This window comes from Nyctibius grandis, chromosome 14, assembly GCF_013368605.1.
Source record: "Nyctibius grandis isolate bNycGra1 chromosome 14, bNycGra1.pri, whole genome shotgun sequence".
NCBI classification, from domain to species: Eukaryota; Metazoa; Chordata; class Aves; order Nyctibiiformes; family Nyctibiidae; genus Nyctibius; species Nyctibius grandis.
Genome location: NC_090671.1, coordinates 10,436,836 through 10,457,101, shown reverse-complemented (window position 1 = coordinate 10,457,101; position 20,266 = coordinate 10,436,836). Strand labels below are relative to the sequence as shown.

Below are 20,266 nucleotides of genomic sequence, written 5' to 3'. Positions count from 1 at the left end.
CACTTTCCTTCATTAAAAATGCCTTTATAGTATATGTCTAGTTAAACAACTGTACTAACAAAGGAAGTCTGGATTTCAATTAGATCCATTCAACTATACTAAAGGTTTCTTCTTGAACAAGAAAAATGTTCTCAGTTCATATAAGAAAAACTGCGCATATTACATATCAAGAAAATGCCATATATGACATACCACCTATACAAAGATTTTAGCACAGCTAAAGAGAAACAAAAGACTTACAGTCCCCAGAAGCACACAAAAATCCAAATTTCCTACTATAGAAGGTGGTACTGTTTGTTCCTTTTTTGTGACAAATACATATTTAAAGCTACAGTGAATTTTGAGGATATAATTTCTTTGTATTCATAAAACACAAATTAATTCGGTTCTGCTAAAGAAGTCTCAGGGTATCTATCTATCTGATCCATTATGAAACAGAAAACAATAATATGCAGAGATGTTGCAGGAATTTTACACAAACATTAAATGCTTTGATTTTTGTTTTTTTGACTTTCATCTTTTCACTGTGGTTTTGAGCAACTGAAGTGTGAGCCTTTGCTACTTGTTAATTTGCTGCATAAGTAAGGCATCTATGTACAATTTTAAAAGAACATTAAACAAACAAAGCAGTAAAGTGGTTTGGGTTTTGAGATCCCCTCTTTCCAATGGAAAGTTTAAGGATGAGCTATTCGACTCTCTAAGAATATATACTGACCTTTCCACATGCAGTTATGGAAACTCTAGCATAAAACAAAAAATAAAAACATCACAATCCAGACCCCAACAAGATGCTAAGGCTGACTTAAAAATATTTTGGAAAAAATATTAATTTAATGTATTATTATTATTTATTAATTAAAAACTTATTTGCATTTCAGTATATGCCACCTTTGACTTTTCTTTTGAGTATCTAGAATCTTCAAGTTGTTCTCTCACGACAGTACGAAGCCTGGAAGAAAAATGCCTTTACTACTTTTTTTTAATCAAGATTGTGAGTTAGAAGTGAGCACAAAGTTGGCACTATGTAAAGAAAAAATTGCCATAAGTTCCACAATAGTACTAACAGAAGGTGTCCCCATACCCACCTTTGTTTCTTGACTTCAGGCAGATGCTTGGTTCGTTGTTAGCCAGCCAGACTCACCTCACTGTAGAAAATCTATGTTTTCATGTGTGTCACTGCAGAGCGAGGCATGTGCTTACACTCTCAGAAGCACTGAATTTTTATTCTGTATCACGGTTCTGCCCATACAGCCTGTCCTAATAACGACAGCACAAAAGTGCCGAATCTACCAGATCTCCCTAAAACTGGATCTGCCTATAGCAGTGTTGTCTGAAAAGACATTCTCTACTGCAGACCATATTGAATGTATGTCACTTGGGACTGGCCAAGTTTCTCATACAATACATAGTGCTATTTCTAAAACTTAAACAGCTTCTTAAATTGAAAATGAAGCAGACTTCATCCATTACAAGACAGATACTGTTCGCACAAGACAGATGAGATGATGAGCAACTTTCCAGGTGGACAGGTTTGAATTCAGACTAGTAATTAGCTCACATGTTCTGCTACAGAAATACTATTTCACAGTTTAATTGTTTACGTAGCAGCAATGGCTTTCAGTAGGTGGCTCAATAAATCAACCTCAGGTGAAAATATCACATAAAATTATCTTTGTATTAACAAAGAAACAATCTGAATTCAGACAAAATCCACACAGTCAGAAAGCTACAATCTTGAATGAACTACCAAACCATTCTTACTGGGCATGCTCATAAGAAATCAAATTTCAAAACCAGTGTCTGAGTTCCCATTAAATCATGCCATATTTGAAGATTAATCTCTTGTAGAAAAAAATTCTGATTTTGGTGATTTGGTATTAGGCCAATAAATGCCAAGCATGCTTGCATAACAATGGTTCTAGCACACATTCCATGCAAGGTTAGGCAGGACTATCGTACTCATTTTAAAGGGAAAAGTGCTGGATTCAGGACAGGCAAAGGAGAATTTATGCCCTAAAATACCTGCATGCTGTCCAAGGTGTTCTGGATGAAGTGCAAAGCAATAAATTCCAAACAAGACACAGTAAACAAAGAGACGTGAAATAAACAAAGAAATAAAAACAGCTTTGAACACTTTTTTTACATTTTAAAGCAAAATATATTAGAACAGTTAACACATGTAAAAACATGCATTAACACAAACCACACTGTAGCATGTTTCAGAAATCAATACCACTTCTGATCTTACTGCAAAAGGCAGATTAAATAAAATGCTAAAACTTAATGGCTTTATGGCAATAAAAAGCAAAAGCTTAGGAAACCTTTATGGGGTTATGCAAATCGGAGGTCACAGACAAATCAGCTAAATAGGAATTTTGATTAGCTTGAGGGGGTTAAATAATCTCTTGCCTGTTTCGTTTCTACTTATGTTTACCTGCATCATATACTTTCCACCAGGCATTAACTAATAATTTAAATTTATATGCTTAAAGCAAAATAATGTATATGATGATAATGAAAGCATAGGAGTAAAACTCTTTCTGTGCAAATATTAACTTTTATAGATATAAATAAACACATTGAAAAAAATTTTTTTTTAAAATGATCAATACACCAGAAAAACCATCATACATGACCATTGTACACAGACAGAAAAACTGCTGTGAGAAGGTAAACAGACTAGAAGTTACATTCTGCTGAAAACAGATTTCTAAGTGAAATGTTGACAACACACTTGTTATAATCAGTCTATGGTATTGTATGTTCTTTATGATATGTATGGTATGCTAAGACTTAATAACCATTTAACGCCTTTTCTTTTCCTCAGACAGAAAAACTAGTCTGGTAGTTATCAGTGAAAACCTATTTTGCATGAAAAAACTAAGAACAAAAAAGAACAAAAGGACATCTGGATGCAGTTAGCATGGTATTTACTTGTGCGTCTATATTTTCAGACACTTTACCTTACCCAAGTATATCAAACGATATGATTGAAACTTAAAGAATCTGTTGAGCCTAGTTCTGAAAAACTGGGGAGGAATTGTTTGTTTTAGGAACCTTGTTACAGGAGTTCTAATTGCTGCTACATGTTGTTGTCATTTGTCCTGTCTTACACAACATTCTGGGTCAGCCTGCATTTCTAAATAGCAGACAGCAAGGGGAATAAAAGATTTTGTCAGCACCAGGCAGATATTCAAGTGTATTAATTTATTTCAATTGTCCTTTGATTTTTTGTGTTTTCATACATAATTTAACTGTAAATGTGTGTATCCATTATAAAGGTTCCATTATTCTAAGACTCTCAGTTTAAAATCTCTAAAAATTTCACTCTAGCCTAAGACAAAGAGGTTTTGCAAACCTTGCCCTATTCCAACTAAAATTGACAGCAAAGCTCATGGTTTTTGAACGGGAGTAAGAATTTGCTCCTATTCTTCATGTCACTTCTATACAAGACACAAGCAATTCTGTATCCTTAGGCACAGAAGACTCAATTACTAGAATTTTTTTTTTTTTTAGGATTAATGACTTGAAGGAAGGCTTGAAATGTGATGCAAAGTCCATAAACACAACTACTAATGAATTTACAGATAATACTCTGTGCCAAGGTCATAATTGCTATGAGCAATTGCTAATGAAATACTAAGATTTTTTGTTGTATCTTTATGGATGATGTTGCCTTTATGGATGATGTCAGTATGTGCAGGTGTTTAGTGCCTCAAAAATTAGTAAATCAGATCATCTGAATCATGTCTCAAAATTTAATTTATTTAACAGTGTTTACTCACTAAATCAAATAGTCACTGACAAATTCTAAAAACATATTGCAGTGTAGCTGGGAAATGCTAACAAAGGGCCCTGCTGGTGATACACAGCAATAGGATTAGAGGCAATGGACATGGGTAACATCCAAAGGAAAATTCTGACGGGATACAAGAATAATATTCTCCATAATGAAAGTGCTCAAAGACTGAAAGAGGTTGCCCATGGAGGTTGTCATAACTCCATTCCCAGAGATATTTAAAAATGGACCAGGCAAAGCCTTGAGCAGCATACAGTAATTTTGAAGAGGGCCTTTCTTTGAGCAGGGAGTTGAATCAGAGAGCCAGAGCTCCCTTCCAAACTGAATCATTCTATGTTTCTAATTAAAAATCTGAATATTTCTGGTGACCTTGATTTTCAAATGCCCAGTTAGACTACCTTGAAAAGATATAGTTTTCCAATAAAAAGAATGAAGTGTTCTCTCTCTACCACAGCCTTTAAAGTTTTTTCGAAGTATCCGAATTCTTTCATTAGGTTTAAAAATTTTGGCTCTTCAGCATGTTGCTTTATGTTTACTAGACAGTATTTAATTAGGAACCTTAGGTAATTCATTGGTATTTGCAGCTGTATTTCCAGGCTAAATGATAATAATTCTCACAAGTAATCACTTCCTTTTTATGTATCTGATAGTATTTTACAAAAAATGGTACAAAAATTTCCATTCTATACAAAGAGAAACTGAGGTACACACATCACTTCCAACAGCTCAGCTTAATGCACTCCTGACTTAATTATAATCTTTAAAGAATGCAATTACATTAGAAGAGGAAAAAAAACCCTATTTACCTACATACTACTTGAAACTTTCAAAAGTGTAAAGTTACCACATTCAGAATGGAACCTCCCACAAGCAAAGGTAACACAAAGGATATCTTCTTACCTCTAGCAACTGAACTGCTCCTTCATGTTCCTTCTTAGCTTCAACCTGAGCCTTGTTTTTATAAGAGAGAAGAGAAGAGAAGAGAAGAGAAGAGAAGAGAAGAGAAGAGAAAAATCAATTAGTGATGCCACATACAGTATGCTCTAACCACATAAATTAGCATACTGTATACTCAAATCCAAAGCCAATTACAGTCTTGAAGGGGTGGTTCTGTCAATATTACTATAGCACTTTGGTTCCAAGCCACTGAAATAACTGCTTATTTTTAGAAGACTGAATCTCATTGAAGCTTAATAGCATCAGTATTTTGTTGGACCAAGACAAGCATGCTCAACACACTGCAAGAACACATCAGAAGTATCTCCGAAACCCTCTAAATTAAAACTGAAAATAAAACTTGTTATACTATGTTGCAGGAGATTCATAGTGTAGAAACCTACCATACCAGCTAGGAGAAAGCAACACAAAAATTAAGCTTATTCTTTACATGCAGCAACAGTATTTATCATCTAAGTAAATAGCTCACAAAACACTTCAAGGCATCCACAAGAAAGGTTGTCTGTAAACAAGATTGCAACACTTAGGGTCCAATCAACTGAGTCAAAGAAGAAAAGAGGGAACCAATAAGAGTAGAAAAGTGTATTTTAAGTAGCTCAGAAATTCAGTTATTAAATTTTGGTTAGGGAAAAGTCTAAACCCTAGAAACAAAAAAAAATAGCACTCAGTAACTTTGTGTTATCCTCACTTTATTTCCATTTAAATTTTCACCATCTTCTTTATTGAAGCTTGCCCAAGATAAGCAAAACTTTTTATTAACCATCGTATCAGGCTGATAGCAGTGGGATGCATTAACTTTGCCTCTTAGCTCCTTATCACTGTAACCCAAAGACCACATTCTGCACATTCCTCATCAAAGAAAAGTCTTAAAACCACCCAGTTTAGCAGAGGGCAACACCCCACAGACTTTCTAATTTAATGGGCTAGATACTCCCATGATGGACACTGACACAGCTATGTTAACGTCATTTTCCTCATCTATGAGGGCTACCTTACTCCATTATTGGTTTCAATGGAAGCTGGGTCAGGCCATAAAGTCACGACCAAAAACATATACACAAACTATACTTCATTGTCATGCATGGTAATAAAGCCTCCTTTGGTCCTGCAAGCATAGTCATATTTCTTCCTGTACTACAGTAGAAAGTCTTATTGCTAGCACTTGATAAAATATTGGCTCCATGAACATTAGCAAACATATGACAGGTAATAGAAAGCCTTGTGCTATCCATCATTACAAGTTTAATAAAATCTACCCAGAATATGAGTTCTTGATAAATGATTAGAAAACCTGCATCAATAGCTATCTCTCTTTTACATCAAACTGTCTTGTATTAAGGCTTTCTTGGAGAAAAAGACCATCTGATTCTCTATCAACATAAAACCTTGATGAACAATATTGTACTCTTCCTTTTAGGCTGAAAATCTGATCAGCCTGTACACATATTAAAAACACAATGAAATTTTATTTATAATGTCAAAATGTGACAGCAAGTGCATCAGACTGTACCAGTAACTTGCTTTGTTTTAAAGTGCACATTTCTGTGGTTCATCAGCAACTTTATGACAGTAACAAGATATGCTGTGAAATGTCATCCTGTTACTGCCTGGAGTTACTACTTTCATTTCATGGTACTTTTTCAATTAGGTGACTGTAATAAAAAAAAAGGAAGAAAGTATTTAACACACATGTATTAGGTACATTGGGAAGTCAGCTCTGGATAAGATGTGAGCCAGCAATTCCTGATTAATGATGGAAGTATTATAGTTACTTACGTAAGAGATTTATTTAAATTGGTTTTTTGACAATATACACTGCATTATAATGTTGAAAAGGAAAAGTGTTGGATACCAGCAGTGCAGAGGCTAAAGCAGGGCAAATTAGTCTGTTCTCATCTCCACTACCATGCCTAGAGAACTACAGGTAGCTTGGGTATCTCTCTACAAGGTAGAACCGTGCACAATATAGACATCCCCCCAAAATCTTTCGACGTTTTGAATACTTTCCCTCTTCTACTTATACAGTGTACTAATCTGATCTTCATTCTTATTCAATAGCATTAATAGCAGCATTACAGAAGCAACTAAGCATTTCAACCAAGCTGGGATTCCAACATGTCACGATGGAAAAGAATCTGAGCTTGGAAGGGCTGAAAATCAAAATACATATTAAAAAAAAAAAGCCCTTTTTCTTTTTGAGTGGTATCTAGAATGAATATCACATGCAGATTTTGTCAAGAAGATGTGATGGGTAGAATGCTCATTTGTCACAGACCCTTATCAGGAGAGGCAATAATAATTAAAAAAGACACAATAACAACTTAATCACATAAAGAATTAGAAGTTTCAGGGTGAAAATCAGTGCCTGTAAAGTCCTAGGAGGAATATTTCAGGCTAATGAATGAAAAGATGGATGAGTTCTTTCTTAAATGCTTCTACTAAGTAATGCACAGATGAATTGTTATGGTGGCTTTTAGTATAGGAATTCTAAGCTAAAATTCTAGTTGAACTTAGTGGTAAATGATTATTAGATAATAATTCTTAGCATAAATGATCTTGTATTCCATGCTACTTCAGGTCCACTGAACAAGAATTTAATCACTGGCTACAGATGCTGAGCTAGTCACATTGAGTAAAATACAAAATACAATACATCCTCATTTGTACTTGAAGTCTATCATGTTATAGCTTAGCAAAAATGACTGGAGAAAACACTATTAACAGAGATTTGTCTCCTGTTGCCAATCTGTAACAAAAAGACCCATGTAATGTGAATTTGTTAGAAGAATGTAACAAAAAATAGCAGCAAGAAGAAAAGCTGTACCTTCCTTCGATTTCTTTGCTTTGCTGAGAAATTCAAGTGCAAAATTTATGTGGAAGTTAAAATAATAACAGCTGAATATAACTAGAAATGGCATTTTGAAATATGCCTAAATAGATTAATTGCGAAAGGCTAAAAGAAAATTAACTGGAAGATTTCATTTGGTCAAGTGAAGCTTTCTATTTCAAGCAAACTATATTTAGATACAACTTTTTATTCTGCTGAGAATGTTCCTCCATGCCCATTCTCTATCAAATTATCAATAGCATTATTATTTCTGTGTTTTGATCTAGTCAAGCAATTGGAAAAACCAACATTAGTATTGAGACAATTGCAGTGACTTTGGTAAGATTGAAACTCAATACCATGTTTTTTATATTTTAATGAATACTGGGAAGTTGCAGTGTGAAAAAAAAATGCCTTAAAGTGATTTCTGAATTAGAGAATGAGCATGGAAATGAGGTACTTAAACAACTCTTTAGTTTATGAAAAAGATCAACTGTGATGTGTAAGTACCTTGACAAGGACTTACTTTAATTTAATTTAGTGGAGAAAGATAGAAAGAATTGCCAGTGTCTGGCAGAGGAAGTCAATGAAATCCTAACCAAACATTAATATGTCAGTGAGAATAATTAACTGTTCCAGAAAATTGACAAGGAAATGGTGGACTCTCCATATTTTGATTATAATGAAATTAAGACCAGAATCCTTCCTGACATTTAAGGAATGCACAAATATTCCTGAGCCCAATATAGAGGGAAGCAATGGAAATACAAAGGAAATACATGTATTTGTATCACTTTTCTCCCTATTGGAATATATGAGGACTTACATATACCAGCCAGGTTAATCTTCACTGGCATAAACATTTATAAATCAGTTAGTACAGTCATGTAAATCCAAAGTAAACATCCACTTGTTACAACTGCATCAGCAATCATGCAGGACAACTCAGAAAAGGAACCAGTTTGGCTGTTGTGGTTTAAGTTCCTTTAAAGCAGATCTGTTTCATGACCTGTGCGCTGTCACTGCAATTCACTATTTCACCCGACTTTCCTTTTCTCCACTTACCTTCTGCAGGAGTTCAATTTCCTGCTGTTTGGCGTTGAGAACAGCCAAGGCTTGCTCATGCTCCAACTCCAGCTGTTGCCGCCGTTCAGCAGCCTCTCGCATATGCTGTTTCAAAGGAAGCAGAAAAACTATCAGGAGACTTCAACGCACTCTACCTGCAGTCAAATATGCTTCCATTCCCAGGCATGCAGATGTTCATCTCAACGTAAAAGCTCTCTGGTATCACTGATAGGCAAGCTGGAGTCTGGATAGGATTTAAATTCGGTCGGTACTTAGGGGCATATTGCCAATGCTAAACTCAGGCATTTTGACAGCAAACTCTTTTAGGATGTATGAGTCTGTCACTGCCAGCAATGCAGCCTCTGTGATGCACAAGTGAACAGTACCCATTTTATCCATCAGACACACATTTATATGTGGCATTGTGCTGAAAAAGTAAAGCTTGGAAAAAAATTAGCTTGACAATTCCCTAAATGCCTCTTTATCTAGGATAGACTTTTGTGATTTGTTTTGCAAATGATGACCCAAAAGAAATAGCTTACCTTTGCTAATCTCTGCCTATTATTTATAGCAAATTAGACAGAGTAAAACTAACACAGGTGGATTTGGACAAAAGTGACTATAGAGTCCTCAAAAACAACTTTTAAAGTACAGTTACTACTAATGATTCAAACCAGCATGAAAAAGGTTCTTGGGAAGAGCACAAGTTGAACAATGTCTAGATACCCTTTGCAGATAGAAATCTTTTTCATTACAGATTAATATTATTCTCCCAATATCATTATAACTTCCAAACACCCTCTTAATAAACAGGAGTTAAGAAGGATCTCTTTATAGATTCTGATCTCTTCTCTGGTGAAACTGGTATTAAAGATTTTTATTTTCCAAATTACATATTATTCCCATAATACTCCCAGAGCAGAGGCACAATGTCTTATCTGCAGCACCATGAGTTATTACATGCAAACCTATTAGGAATCAGCACTTGGAAACACAAATACGTGGCTAAAATTGACAAGAAGAGCCCAAAATATCTCTTACTGTGAACAAGCGAAAATGTTATCAAGCATATTGCTAACCTTTAATGAGCTGTTATTGTCTGCTACATGTTACTCATAACAAAGAGGGACAGCACAGTGAGGCTGACTTCTCTCAATCTGGATATGTTTGCAAAGAAAGCAGAAATGTCTCTAATGCTCCATTTGGCCTCTGCTTGGTATTTATTTATTTTAATTTGATGTGTTGATTAAAAACAACAGAAAAAATCATCAAAGATTTTTCCAATTCATCAGTTTCGACTCTCAACTATGGTTTGTTTTCTAGGAGTTTTGTGAGGATTTTTGTGAGGATTCAGTATTTTGACTGTAGACATTTCTGAACTGTGCATATTGTACAAAAGTTAATTTAAGTTCATGGGTAATATCTGTTCTCAGTATTTAACAATGACCAAAAATAATGGTTCTGATGCTCATCTCATCTAAATGAACATAACCTATTTTGCTAACTAGTATTACTCAGGATTTAAATTAGTATGAAGCTACACTTACTGAGCTCAGCAGCTTCCATCAATTATTATGTAGAACTTGACACTGATGGAGCATCAGCACATTTCTTATAGTCAAGAAATGGTGAGGCCATCAAGCCATTCTCACACCGTTAATTAAAACCTTTAATTATCAGAAAAAAACCAAAGGTCTCACTTCACTCTCACAAGATTTAGTACCAGATCTGGTACAGCATATTTTGATAGTGTGAACTTCTTACTACTTTTACAAAAGCTACTACAGAACATTTCTAGTCCTTGGCAGAGATCGATAAATAATTAATACCATGACCATACAGTGAATCTATAAAATATAATGAAGAAACAGATTGTGATACATGATCTGTGATTCTCCTCAGCTTTTCATTTCTCTGTTTCCTAAAATAGGTATTTAATGATCTAGGGTTCACAGATTTTAAGGTCAGAAAAGACCATTTGGTCATCTATGTTAACCTAAAAGTATCTCTCAGTCATTTTAGTATTGTCATGATCTACTTAGTATTTAAAGCAGCAAGGATCTCTTCACCCCAGCATCTGTCCCTCCCCTGGCACAGCAATTAAATCTCCCCAAAACCAGAAGCAATTCCTCTCTGCTCACACTCTGCTCACAAATCAGTTCTGTCTGCAAATCTGTTTTGTGCTTCCTATCTGCACGTCAGCTGTTGTCATTTCTTCTTCCAAGCCTGAGGGGAATAGGTTAGGGCAGTGGAGGAGGACTGCAGAGATCACTAGAAGAAGAGCAGGGAGAAAGCTCTGAGTTGCTGAATTCTTTCTGCATCTTCTTCAGGACTGACTTCCACAATGATCACATTGCCATGCTTTGTATAGGTGGTGGCAATCCATTTGTCCATGCTATCGCTGTCCTTAATGTGAGGCAGGTTAGAACTTTGCACTTCCCTTTTTGCACCCTTTCTAGAGGTCCTAGTAATGTTACTCTAACATCAGAAAGCAAATCCACATTTACAAGAGCATAGAAAAAACATAGTAAGGACTTCATATTTCAAAACAATTGACAAATAATGCTCTGTCCTTCAAAGAAGTGTGAAGAAGGAACCTTTTCAGGGTGTCTTTCAGATCAAAGGCAAGAATCCTGCTACACAGCAGAGAATGAACTGGGGACTTTGTGCATATCTCAGTTTTCTTTCAAACTATAGAGCTAGACAGCTATATAGTACAAACTGTGTCTGAAATAGCACTTAAGGGATCTGCTCAAACAGTTCTTTTTCCAGCTTCCTCATGTGCAGCAGGGGCATTTGACAATGAATAGCCCATCCTAGCTCCAACCGTTTCAGCGGTTGCACTGTATTACCTACAGCCGCAAACAAAACAAAGACATCCATTCTTTCCTACAGCAGTGACTTTTACAGTTCTAAAATGTGCATCTGGTTAATGTTAGAACAAACTCAAATGACTTTCAAGTGCTAAAGTCTTGTTTATGAGACAGAACTCATATATGATGCTGAATGGGGAGCAAATTTAATTCTTGCCCAAGTGCTCTGATCAAAGGACTTGTTATCTGCACTTGCAGATGGGTGGGCACCATTACAGCGGGATGAATGGGAAAAGCTGGCTGAACACATCGGAAAATCAGAACTGTTCCATGTGAGAGGCACTGTGAAGATTCCCAGAAGTTAGCTAATTCAGCAGTTCTTCATCTCCCCTTCTCTGCTTTGTTGATACATCCTGAATTTCTCTTTTGACAGGGAAACTAGGCTAAATATTTCTCAAAACTTTCCAATGGTTGGAAAGCTGCAAACCATTTTTTCAAACTACTAATTTGCCAATCATATGAGGACACACATGAAATACACAATTAACTGCATCTGCTTGGGCATGGTTTAACACTAAAAAGGAGATTTAGGGTTTCAAGTCTGTTCCAGGTACTTTGCCAGCTCAGCAGTGTTCTGCTCAAGGGAGAGAACTACTAAACATGAAAAGTCAGGGTCTCTATATCCACCAGACAATTTTTGTTTCAGTGAAGGAAAACTTTTGAAAGAGTTCTTCAACAGAACAGTAAGATTTACAGAATGTTTCTCCCACATGCATTAGAAGTATTATTTCAGTAGAAGTGAAACAAAATCAGTCAAATAGCCAGATTCAGCTCCTCTACAGAAGAAATTTGGAGGAATAATTAAGTCAAATGCCAGTAGATATCCTGATGAAAGAGTGGAGAAATGAGCATTGTTTGGTATGGCCAAAGAAGAAAGTACATTCTTCAATTTGTTTTAAGAAAGTCATCATTACAGGAGTTTCAAGTGTTCAAAAACATACAAGACTAGCAAAACCAGTATCTGGACAGGGTACAAGAAGAGTTTTATTGCTCATGAAAGTGTTGTTTTTTTAGCAGCATAGGAGTCCAGACAATAATAATTTGTATTTTGATTTGATGAAATGAGAATTAATGCCAATTCACTTAGAGCAAAGTCTAATCCTCAGCTGTTTTATGAGACACAAATTCACAGTTCATTTATTTTCTAGACTTTTTTCCTCTTATCTCTCTACTATGTTCTCCTTGAAGAAGTGAATTTCTGCAGCAATCAAGCTGGAATCTCACAACCATTATATAGAGAGCACAGGCAAGCCACATCTGTTAAAGTAGCTTCTAGGTGTTGATTCTACTTGCACACAGCTCACAGTCAAATAGCAAATTAGTGACAAAGATCTGTGGAACTGTACTAAGCTTCTCTAGTAGTTGGTCTACTGTTTTCCATATGTTTTATCATAACTAATAGGGGCATTCAGGGCCTAGTTTGCAATGCACTTATACTTCTGTGACTCACTGAATGAACACCAGGAATATTAAACAAGCAATAGAAGTAGTGGGTCATTGGACTTTATGGAATTACACATACCTTTAGGACCTGCTCTAAGTTCTCCAGCTTGGCTTGGAGCTGGTGTTTTCCCTTTACAGCCAAATCTCGTTCTTTGGTCACTCTGAGAAGGGTTTCTCTAAGATGGTCATAGTCTGATTTTACCTAGAAGAATGAAAATGTGATTATTGCCCAAACAGCTAATTAATGAAAACTATATCTGAGACAAATATTTCTGCACATTAAAATAGAAAAAGGAAAAAAAAAGTTCAAAGAAAATAGGAAAGCAGCGTAGAATGGAAGGGAATATTCAGTGAGGAAATTGTGTGCATCTCATATACATGTATGTGTGAAACGTTTTCTTTTGATGAGGACTACAATCTGGCAACCAAACTGTAGTTATGCATAAGTTATGCAAAGTTAAATAAATATACTATATAATGCACAAAATAAATGACAAACAAACAATTCCTAATTTCTCTGGATCTCAGAGGCATCAGAGATGGGTGTGCTATATAAAGACACAGAGATCTAATGTATATATTGAAATACAACTCACATGTACATTTTTCTGGACTATTCTTTAGTGTAAATTGACTTCAGAATAAACTCAAATATACATGATCAGCCTGTGCTAGCATTTGAAAACAATGTCTCTACAATTCAAAAATAGGTATTCTTCTGCAAAAAAACCCTTGCTCTCCCTTAAAATATTTGCATATAGAAGGTTTCTAAAGGATCAGATACTCATCAAGTAGAATTTGTTTTCTGATTTAATTTACTTGGTGCTAGATTAACCATTTCACTATGACTGAGTCTTTTTATACAGGATTTTGTGAATCATCAGCGATAGTGCCTATTTCATAAACACCCATAGAAAATATGAAAATATAATATTACATTACTTTATCCTGTCATGGAAAAGTTCTTTCTTCGATTCAGATCAGCTGAAAATTTGATTTCTTATCCCTGATAATTTTATGACTTTATGTCCTGTATTGACGTATAACAATAGGTTTGTCACAGCTTGTATCCTGTCAGAAACTGCAATTTTTACATTAAGAATGAGAACCCACCAGCAATAAGGACCTAGGTTAAAAATACATAATGTTCACATTTCCCTGCACGCTTCCCTGCAACGTTGATAGAAGGCAAGAAAGCAAAAGAAAAAGCCATAATATTTCTAGTGAGCAGGGTTCCCAGAAGCATCTGTTTTCCTTTGTTAACTGCAACACAGCGCAGAAGCATAAACAATGCTGGCAGGATCACTGACCAAGGCAAGGCAAAGCAGTACAAAGTACTGGGATAAGGCACAGGCTTTAATCTTGGTGACGCTCATGTTTCCTTCTAACTTCAGTTAAGGAAGTGACAAGTACCTTTTTTATTATTTAATTACTGTAATTTCTTGGGTTTTTTTAAAGAACAAATGGCATTAAGCAATGTCTGACATGGATATCTCCTGGACATTTTCTAAAGCGATGTTTTGGAAACTTATTCAGCCTTTCTATTTGCCTTCTGGCTCTAGTTTGTTAACTTGCAAATTTTGCCATGGACCAAACAATCTAAATGGTTGCAGCCAGCCCTCGTATTCATCTTTGTAAGAGGGCTCTTTAGAGTGCAGTGGACTAGAAAAAAGAAAGAGGAAAATGGAACAAATCATGTTTTCCACAAGAACTGATGCAACTATTGTCAACCTCAGATTTTTTTTCCTGTGCACAGATTTTTCTTTTCCTCTTCCCTCATTTCTTTATAACTAAGGAAACTATTAAACAATGGATTTTCAGAATCTATTAACTTCCTGCATCCTTTGTATGGTATTTCATTGCTCAGATCAGTCAATGTATATTGTTGAAGAATAATGGAGTGGAAAAAGGAAGCAATGAGGTATCACCACCAACGATGCAATTTTGTTGCCATCTGTGATTCTCAGTTAATTTACTGAGGATGAATGAAGTACAATATTTTGAACAAGTTTCAAGAAAAGGTTATTTTCCTCATAAAACTAAGACTTTAGTTTTCCCTGTCCCTAAAACAATTGATACCAAATGACTACCTTTGTAAAGAATTTTCTAAAACTTACTAGTCATCATAGTCTGAATAATTTTTTGGAGCTAGCGAGCACGGTACCCTTCTGCTGTGTGTTTTTGCCTGCTGGCAGTGTAGGGGCTATCAGAACAAATGGTACCTATCAGGCTGCTAATGTAATTTGGAAAGAGATGAATTAGAGACATGTAGAACTGTTGATATTTTACACATCTCAGGATCTTTCATTTAGGATCTCAAAGCACATACCTAAATTAGTTTAAGTTTAGGAATACACAAATGGTTCTGATAATTTCTACTTTCTCTTTTGGCAGATCAGCTTTAGAACAAAGTTCTGTGTGTGTTTTCATTTTGTAGGTTGGAAAGAACACAACCAAATCTACCAACCATCTTCCAATAATTACTCTTGTTACTTCCAGCAACACCGATAACTTTTAATATTTCTACAGGGCATTCTTGCCAGAACTTTCTCCTCTGAGGATTGTATATCACATAGAATGCTGTGATATACACATTTATATAACCGATAAAGCATCATAAAACTTGATGAGTCTATAATTTGCTTTTTTCTTTGTTTAGACATCTGTTCTTAAATGTGAATTTAATGCTCTCTCCAAGCAGACTGTTTAAGAACATATGGGATATACATGAACTTGAATTACACACAGAGCACATCAAAACATCAATGTTCCCAGTGGCAAAAACAGTTGACTTAAATAGAGTGCCATCATAAACAGTTCTAATTTCATGACACGAACAGGGAACATTTTGATCTGTGATGTTTCTCTGTTCAATGCATCAACCAATTTATTTTTCATCCCATACCTTCATGCTTACTAACTGTGCCCTCATTTGAGTCAGTTATGAAGGCCAGAATTCTGCTAAAGTGTCTTCCTCGTCCTGAACACTTAAACTGAAGCTAGTTATTGAAAACCAGCACACCAAAACGAACCAGCAGTTTACTTCCTTGGTGAAAAGCTCCATCAGCCTTATAACCCACCATCTGCCTTAATTCTAGACTTTAGCGACCTGCCAATTTCTGAAACAACTTACATTGTTCAGAAAACATCATTCAGAAACTACCATGAAAATGGTATGTTGTGGAAATAAATTCTGAATGTATAATGCCTGTTCTATTTTTACATAAAAACACTAGCCTATATATTTTCAGATGAGCAGGAAAATGTTAGAGGCCAGTTTCATAGCACTCCTAATGACTCAAAAATATTTTCACAAGTACTCCACTCTAGGAATGCAACTTTGATTCTCTTGTGCAGAGTAGCAAAACTAAATCATGTAAGTTATATACAATTTTAGCTTTATTTTGCAGATTTAAAGGTAGCCAGCCTTGTACCTACTCCTTTCTAGAGTCAAAATTCAGCAACTACATTGTGCAAAAATGAGCAGTAGTTTTATCTGTGCTACATAACAGAATGCATAAACACTCCTTCAGCCCCATTTGCTTGGATAAAGCTAGCCTGTTTTTCAGGCCAGCTCTCAAGGGTGAAAAAGAATAAATTATTTTAGGCAGGTTTTCCCCTTCAGGGCTGAGCCCTAACTCTGTTGGAATTTTGCTCCAACCTCCACATTCAAAGTTGTATAGTTTCACACTTTCTGAATAGTAAAATATAATCTAAACTGCACAATCTATCCTTAACCTCAGTGTGTGTGGTAAAAAAAAAAACCCACAAACAATCAAACAGACAACCCCAAGTAATTCCCTCAGAAAACCTGTTACGCAAGAAGGAAAACATGGGTTTGTTAACATTCAAGGTATACTTCAAAGATTGCATATTGTTAAAATTGTTAAAAGTGAGAGGGCACACTTAAAGCAAGTCTTTGATCCTACTGAGGCTGTGATGTTAAATTAGAAGCCCAGGCAGCCAGAATTGTTGCATTGTGCCTTTCACGGTATTTAATATATTTGAAGAAACAAACACCCACAGTATAACAAATTCTAACACTACAATAGTAAAAGGTAATTTTATTACTTAGTGGATAATATGTCAAAGGTTGACATTTTACCCTTACATTTGAAATTGCTTTTACTAGGTTTTTCAATGTACCTCAAGCTCTCCACTATCATAAGAGACAAATGTTACCTATAATAAAGCATTATTAACCACATAGTTCTTCACTTTCTGATAGTAAGAGGGCTAACATTTTTATTGTCACCAGTGTACTGAGCCTTCACTGCATTAATGCTGCATGCTATTCCTGTGTCAGCTAGAATATAAAACTGCCTAAGTAAGACTTTATCATCTGCTTCGTGAAGTAAAGAGTAAAGGCAATGTGTAAACAACAATAAAGAGAAAAACATTAGGAAAGGGAGAAATTCTAGACAGATGGATGGATAAAACTAAGTGATGCTATGATACACATGGCTTCTTCCTCTCATAAACTGTTATTACACTGCCTTTTTATATAAAAAACATTTAAATTCCTCAGCAACAGGAAATTTCAGGTCTGCTTTGATACCAGGTGCTACACACAAAATGTAGAGTGCAGGCACAGCCATCTCTGAATTTTAGTAATTTGCATTGTCTCAGGGACTTAATCAGACCTCCTTTGGTTTGGAAATTCACCAGTGGGCTACCCTGTGACACATGCACGTCAGATATCAAAGCATGCAGCTACCACTATTTTGCAAGCTTTGAGGAGGGGTTTTCGTCAGAGCCTATATGAGGCTCTTCTGATATGAATGAGGTTGCCGAGCAACTCACTTAAGCCCTGTAAAAATCCCAGATTGGAGTTTTATTTTTAGCTAAATGTAGCCCTGTAAAGTGGCTGGTTCATGATGTTTCTTCCACTGAATGCATATGTGGTAAGGCACATCAGCCTCTCCTCCCATGATAGTCATGCCATGCAGTATTTGCCATAGATATAATGACACTGTAGTCAGAAAGACATTTTTTTGTGCCATAACAGGCACAAAAATGAACTGAAGAAAAATGCTTACTATTAAAACAGTTTTTATATCACGACCTGGAATAGGTGAGACTATGGCACGTGCCATGCTACAGGGGAAATAACAATTGTTAAATAGAGTTTTGGACATTTGCTGCTGGATAAGAGCTTTTCAACATTTTATTGAGAAATTTAAAAATGCAAAGAAAAAATGCAGAAGGGCAGCGAAAAAAATGTACTAGATAGCAACTATTTCTGTCAGTATTTTTCAGAAAAAGAAGAGAATTTTTCAATCAAGTCTCATCAAAATCACCGAAAAAATTCTTTTTACCAAAGCCTAATACCAATTTACAATACTAAGAAAATATGCATCAGAGGAATGATGTACCTCTCTAAAGTCTATCAGTGTGTCTTAAATTTTCACTTGAAAATAACATTTGTTGGTAAAATAAGGTTTTAAATTTATTTTTAATTAAAATATTTTATGTTCTCAAGTAGAAGCAAGGAAATCAGAAAAAATGACCATACAGTCCTCTTTTATCCACTCTGCAGCCTGATTTCTGTAACAAATGAATGTATGAGATTTGTGCTCATGATGTTACCTGGTCATATTGCAGTGCTTTGTGGGACACACTGGCATACTGAAGGCTCAGGCGATTCTTTTCTTGCACAGCATCCTTCAGTTCATTTTCCTAAAACACAAGTAAACATTGTCATAGACCATTTATCTCCATTACAGTACATCCTATTAAGTGCTTGAGGAAGCAATGTTTTTGCATTATTTGGTATTAACAAACTATTAAGGGTAATATCAGGCATAGAGCCAAAGGCACTGAAGGTGCAGAAGCAGCAGATTAGTCTGCAATTACAGTTGGCTCTATCGTAAACCCACATGTTTTCAGTAGATGATCTGATTAAAGATGTGCAGGCAAAGAGAGATGACTTGACTTCACAGGCCTGGTGCCTATAAAAATAATAATAAAAAAAACTGCCTGTGGATGTAACGAAGAGCTTAAACCTCTCTGCCTCACTCAGAGCTGGGGAGAGAAAGATACTTGGCTCCCAGGAAAAAAGTAATGCTATCAAACTTAGGTCTTCAGAAGGCATTTAGAGGGCAAAAGCGAACAATGGGAATGTATACTCATGTACGCATTTTTATATTCACATATTTCACTTTACTATGTATATCTATTTAAAACATATGTATTGATACACATTCTAATACAAACATTTTTAGAATCTGGGTAGAGCATCTGTGTACTACAGTGGCAGGCAAATCAGAAATGCAGATGGAAGTCAAAAGGTAAGTAACGTATGACTAAAGATCAAGGTATTAACTGCAGCCCAAGGAATGTATTTTTATTTATTTAGACAGCACTATAAGTAAAAAGCAAATAAAACTCAAATATACAGTCAAAGGTCAAACTAGAGGAGTGGAAATGCTTTGTCAGGTCACACAAATCAAAATTCATGCAGCTCATGAAAAAACAGCAGCACCCTCTGATATTTCTGACAATTTGGTTTTTGTACAAGTTCACAAAGGTGGTTGTCTGAGATTAAATCTTAAATTCAGTTCCTTATGAAAGATGCAATCAGTCATGCTGGGCAATCTGTAATCTTTGCATCCTACAGTGTGCATTATACATTATCTTCTGAAAAGATTGGTTAGATTTGCCGAAACCATACTAAGGTGGGCAAAACTGGGCCCACTTTTGAGTGATTTGAAATAATTTATGATTTTGCATCATTAAAATCCACACTATCAGCAGATTTCTCTACTAATTCTGCTGAGGTCTTAAGAAAAACTGTTCAAATAATGCCTTGTTACAATTTCTCTTTAAAATTCTCAATATGAAAAAAAAATTTAAATGCCAATTTTTGATTTACCAATGTAAGCCCTAAAAAAGGAATTTAAAAATTCTGATATTTAAATGTTCTTCATACTACTTGAACCAAAAAACTTGCTATTTTAAGCATACCTTTCTTAGATGAATTTCAAAAACTCTTTGCACACAAGATCCATGTTTTGAATAGAAAAATAGCGTTTTCAACGAACAAAAGTTGTTAAGCTGCTTATCTAAATTGTTCCCTAAGCTTCATTACCTGAGCATCAGAACTAGCAAAGCTTACAGATTTCTGCCCGATGGCTACTTCACTAATATCTAAGAAGATGTGACATCGAAATCTGATTGAAATTAACCACTGGGTTCAAAATTTATAGGGTCAGCTAAACAGACAGTATGATCATGTGAATAATTTTTTGTATGGAAAATAAGATTAAAATGTCAGTTTTATAAAACATTTCACACAGAAAA

The 20,266-nt window shown here is 35.4% G+C and overlaps 1 protein-coding gene across 2 annotated transcripts in view; it reads right to left on the bottom strand.

The window, feature by feature from the left end:
• RIMBP2 (RIMS binding protein 2) overlaps positions 1 to 20,266 on the bottom strand; it is a 138,385-nt gene that overhangs the window by 45,396 nt on the left and 72,723 nt on the right. The window contains exons 3-6 of one of the 2 annotated variants that reach the window (XM_068412599.1): positions 18,554 to 18,643; positions 13,044 to 13,166; positions 8,649 to 8,753; positions 4,700 to 4,750 (exon numbers count right to left, since the gene is read on the bottom strand). In XM_068412599.1, the coding sequence (XP_068268700.1) occupies positions 4,700 to 4,750; positions 8,649 to 8,750 (153 nt within the window). In that variant the 5' untranslated portion in view covers positions 8,751 to 8,753; positions 13,044 to 13,166; positions 18,554 to 18,643. Of the gene's footprint in view, positions 1 to 4,699; positions 4,751 to 8,648; positions 8,754 to 13,043; positions 13,167 to 18,553; positions 18,644 to 20,266 lie in introns of those variants that run through there. The other variant, XM_068412600.1, reaches the window with a different exon arrangement.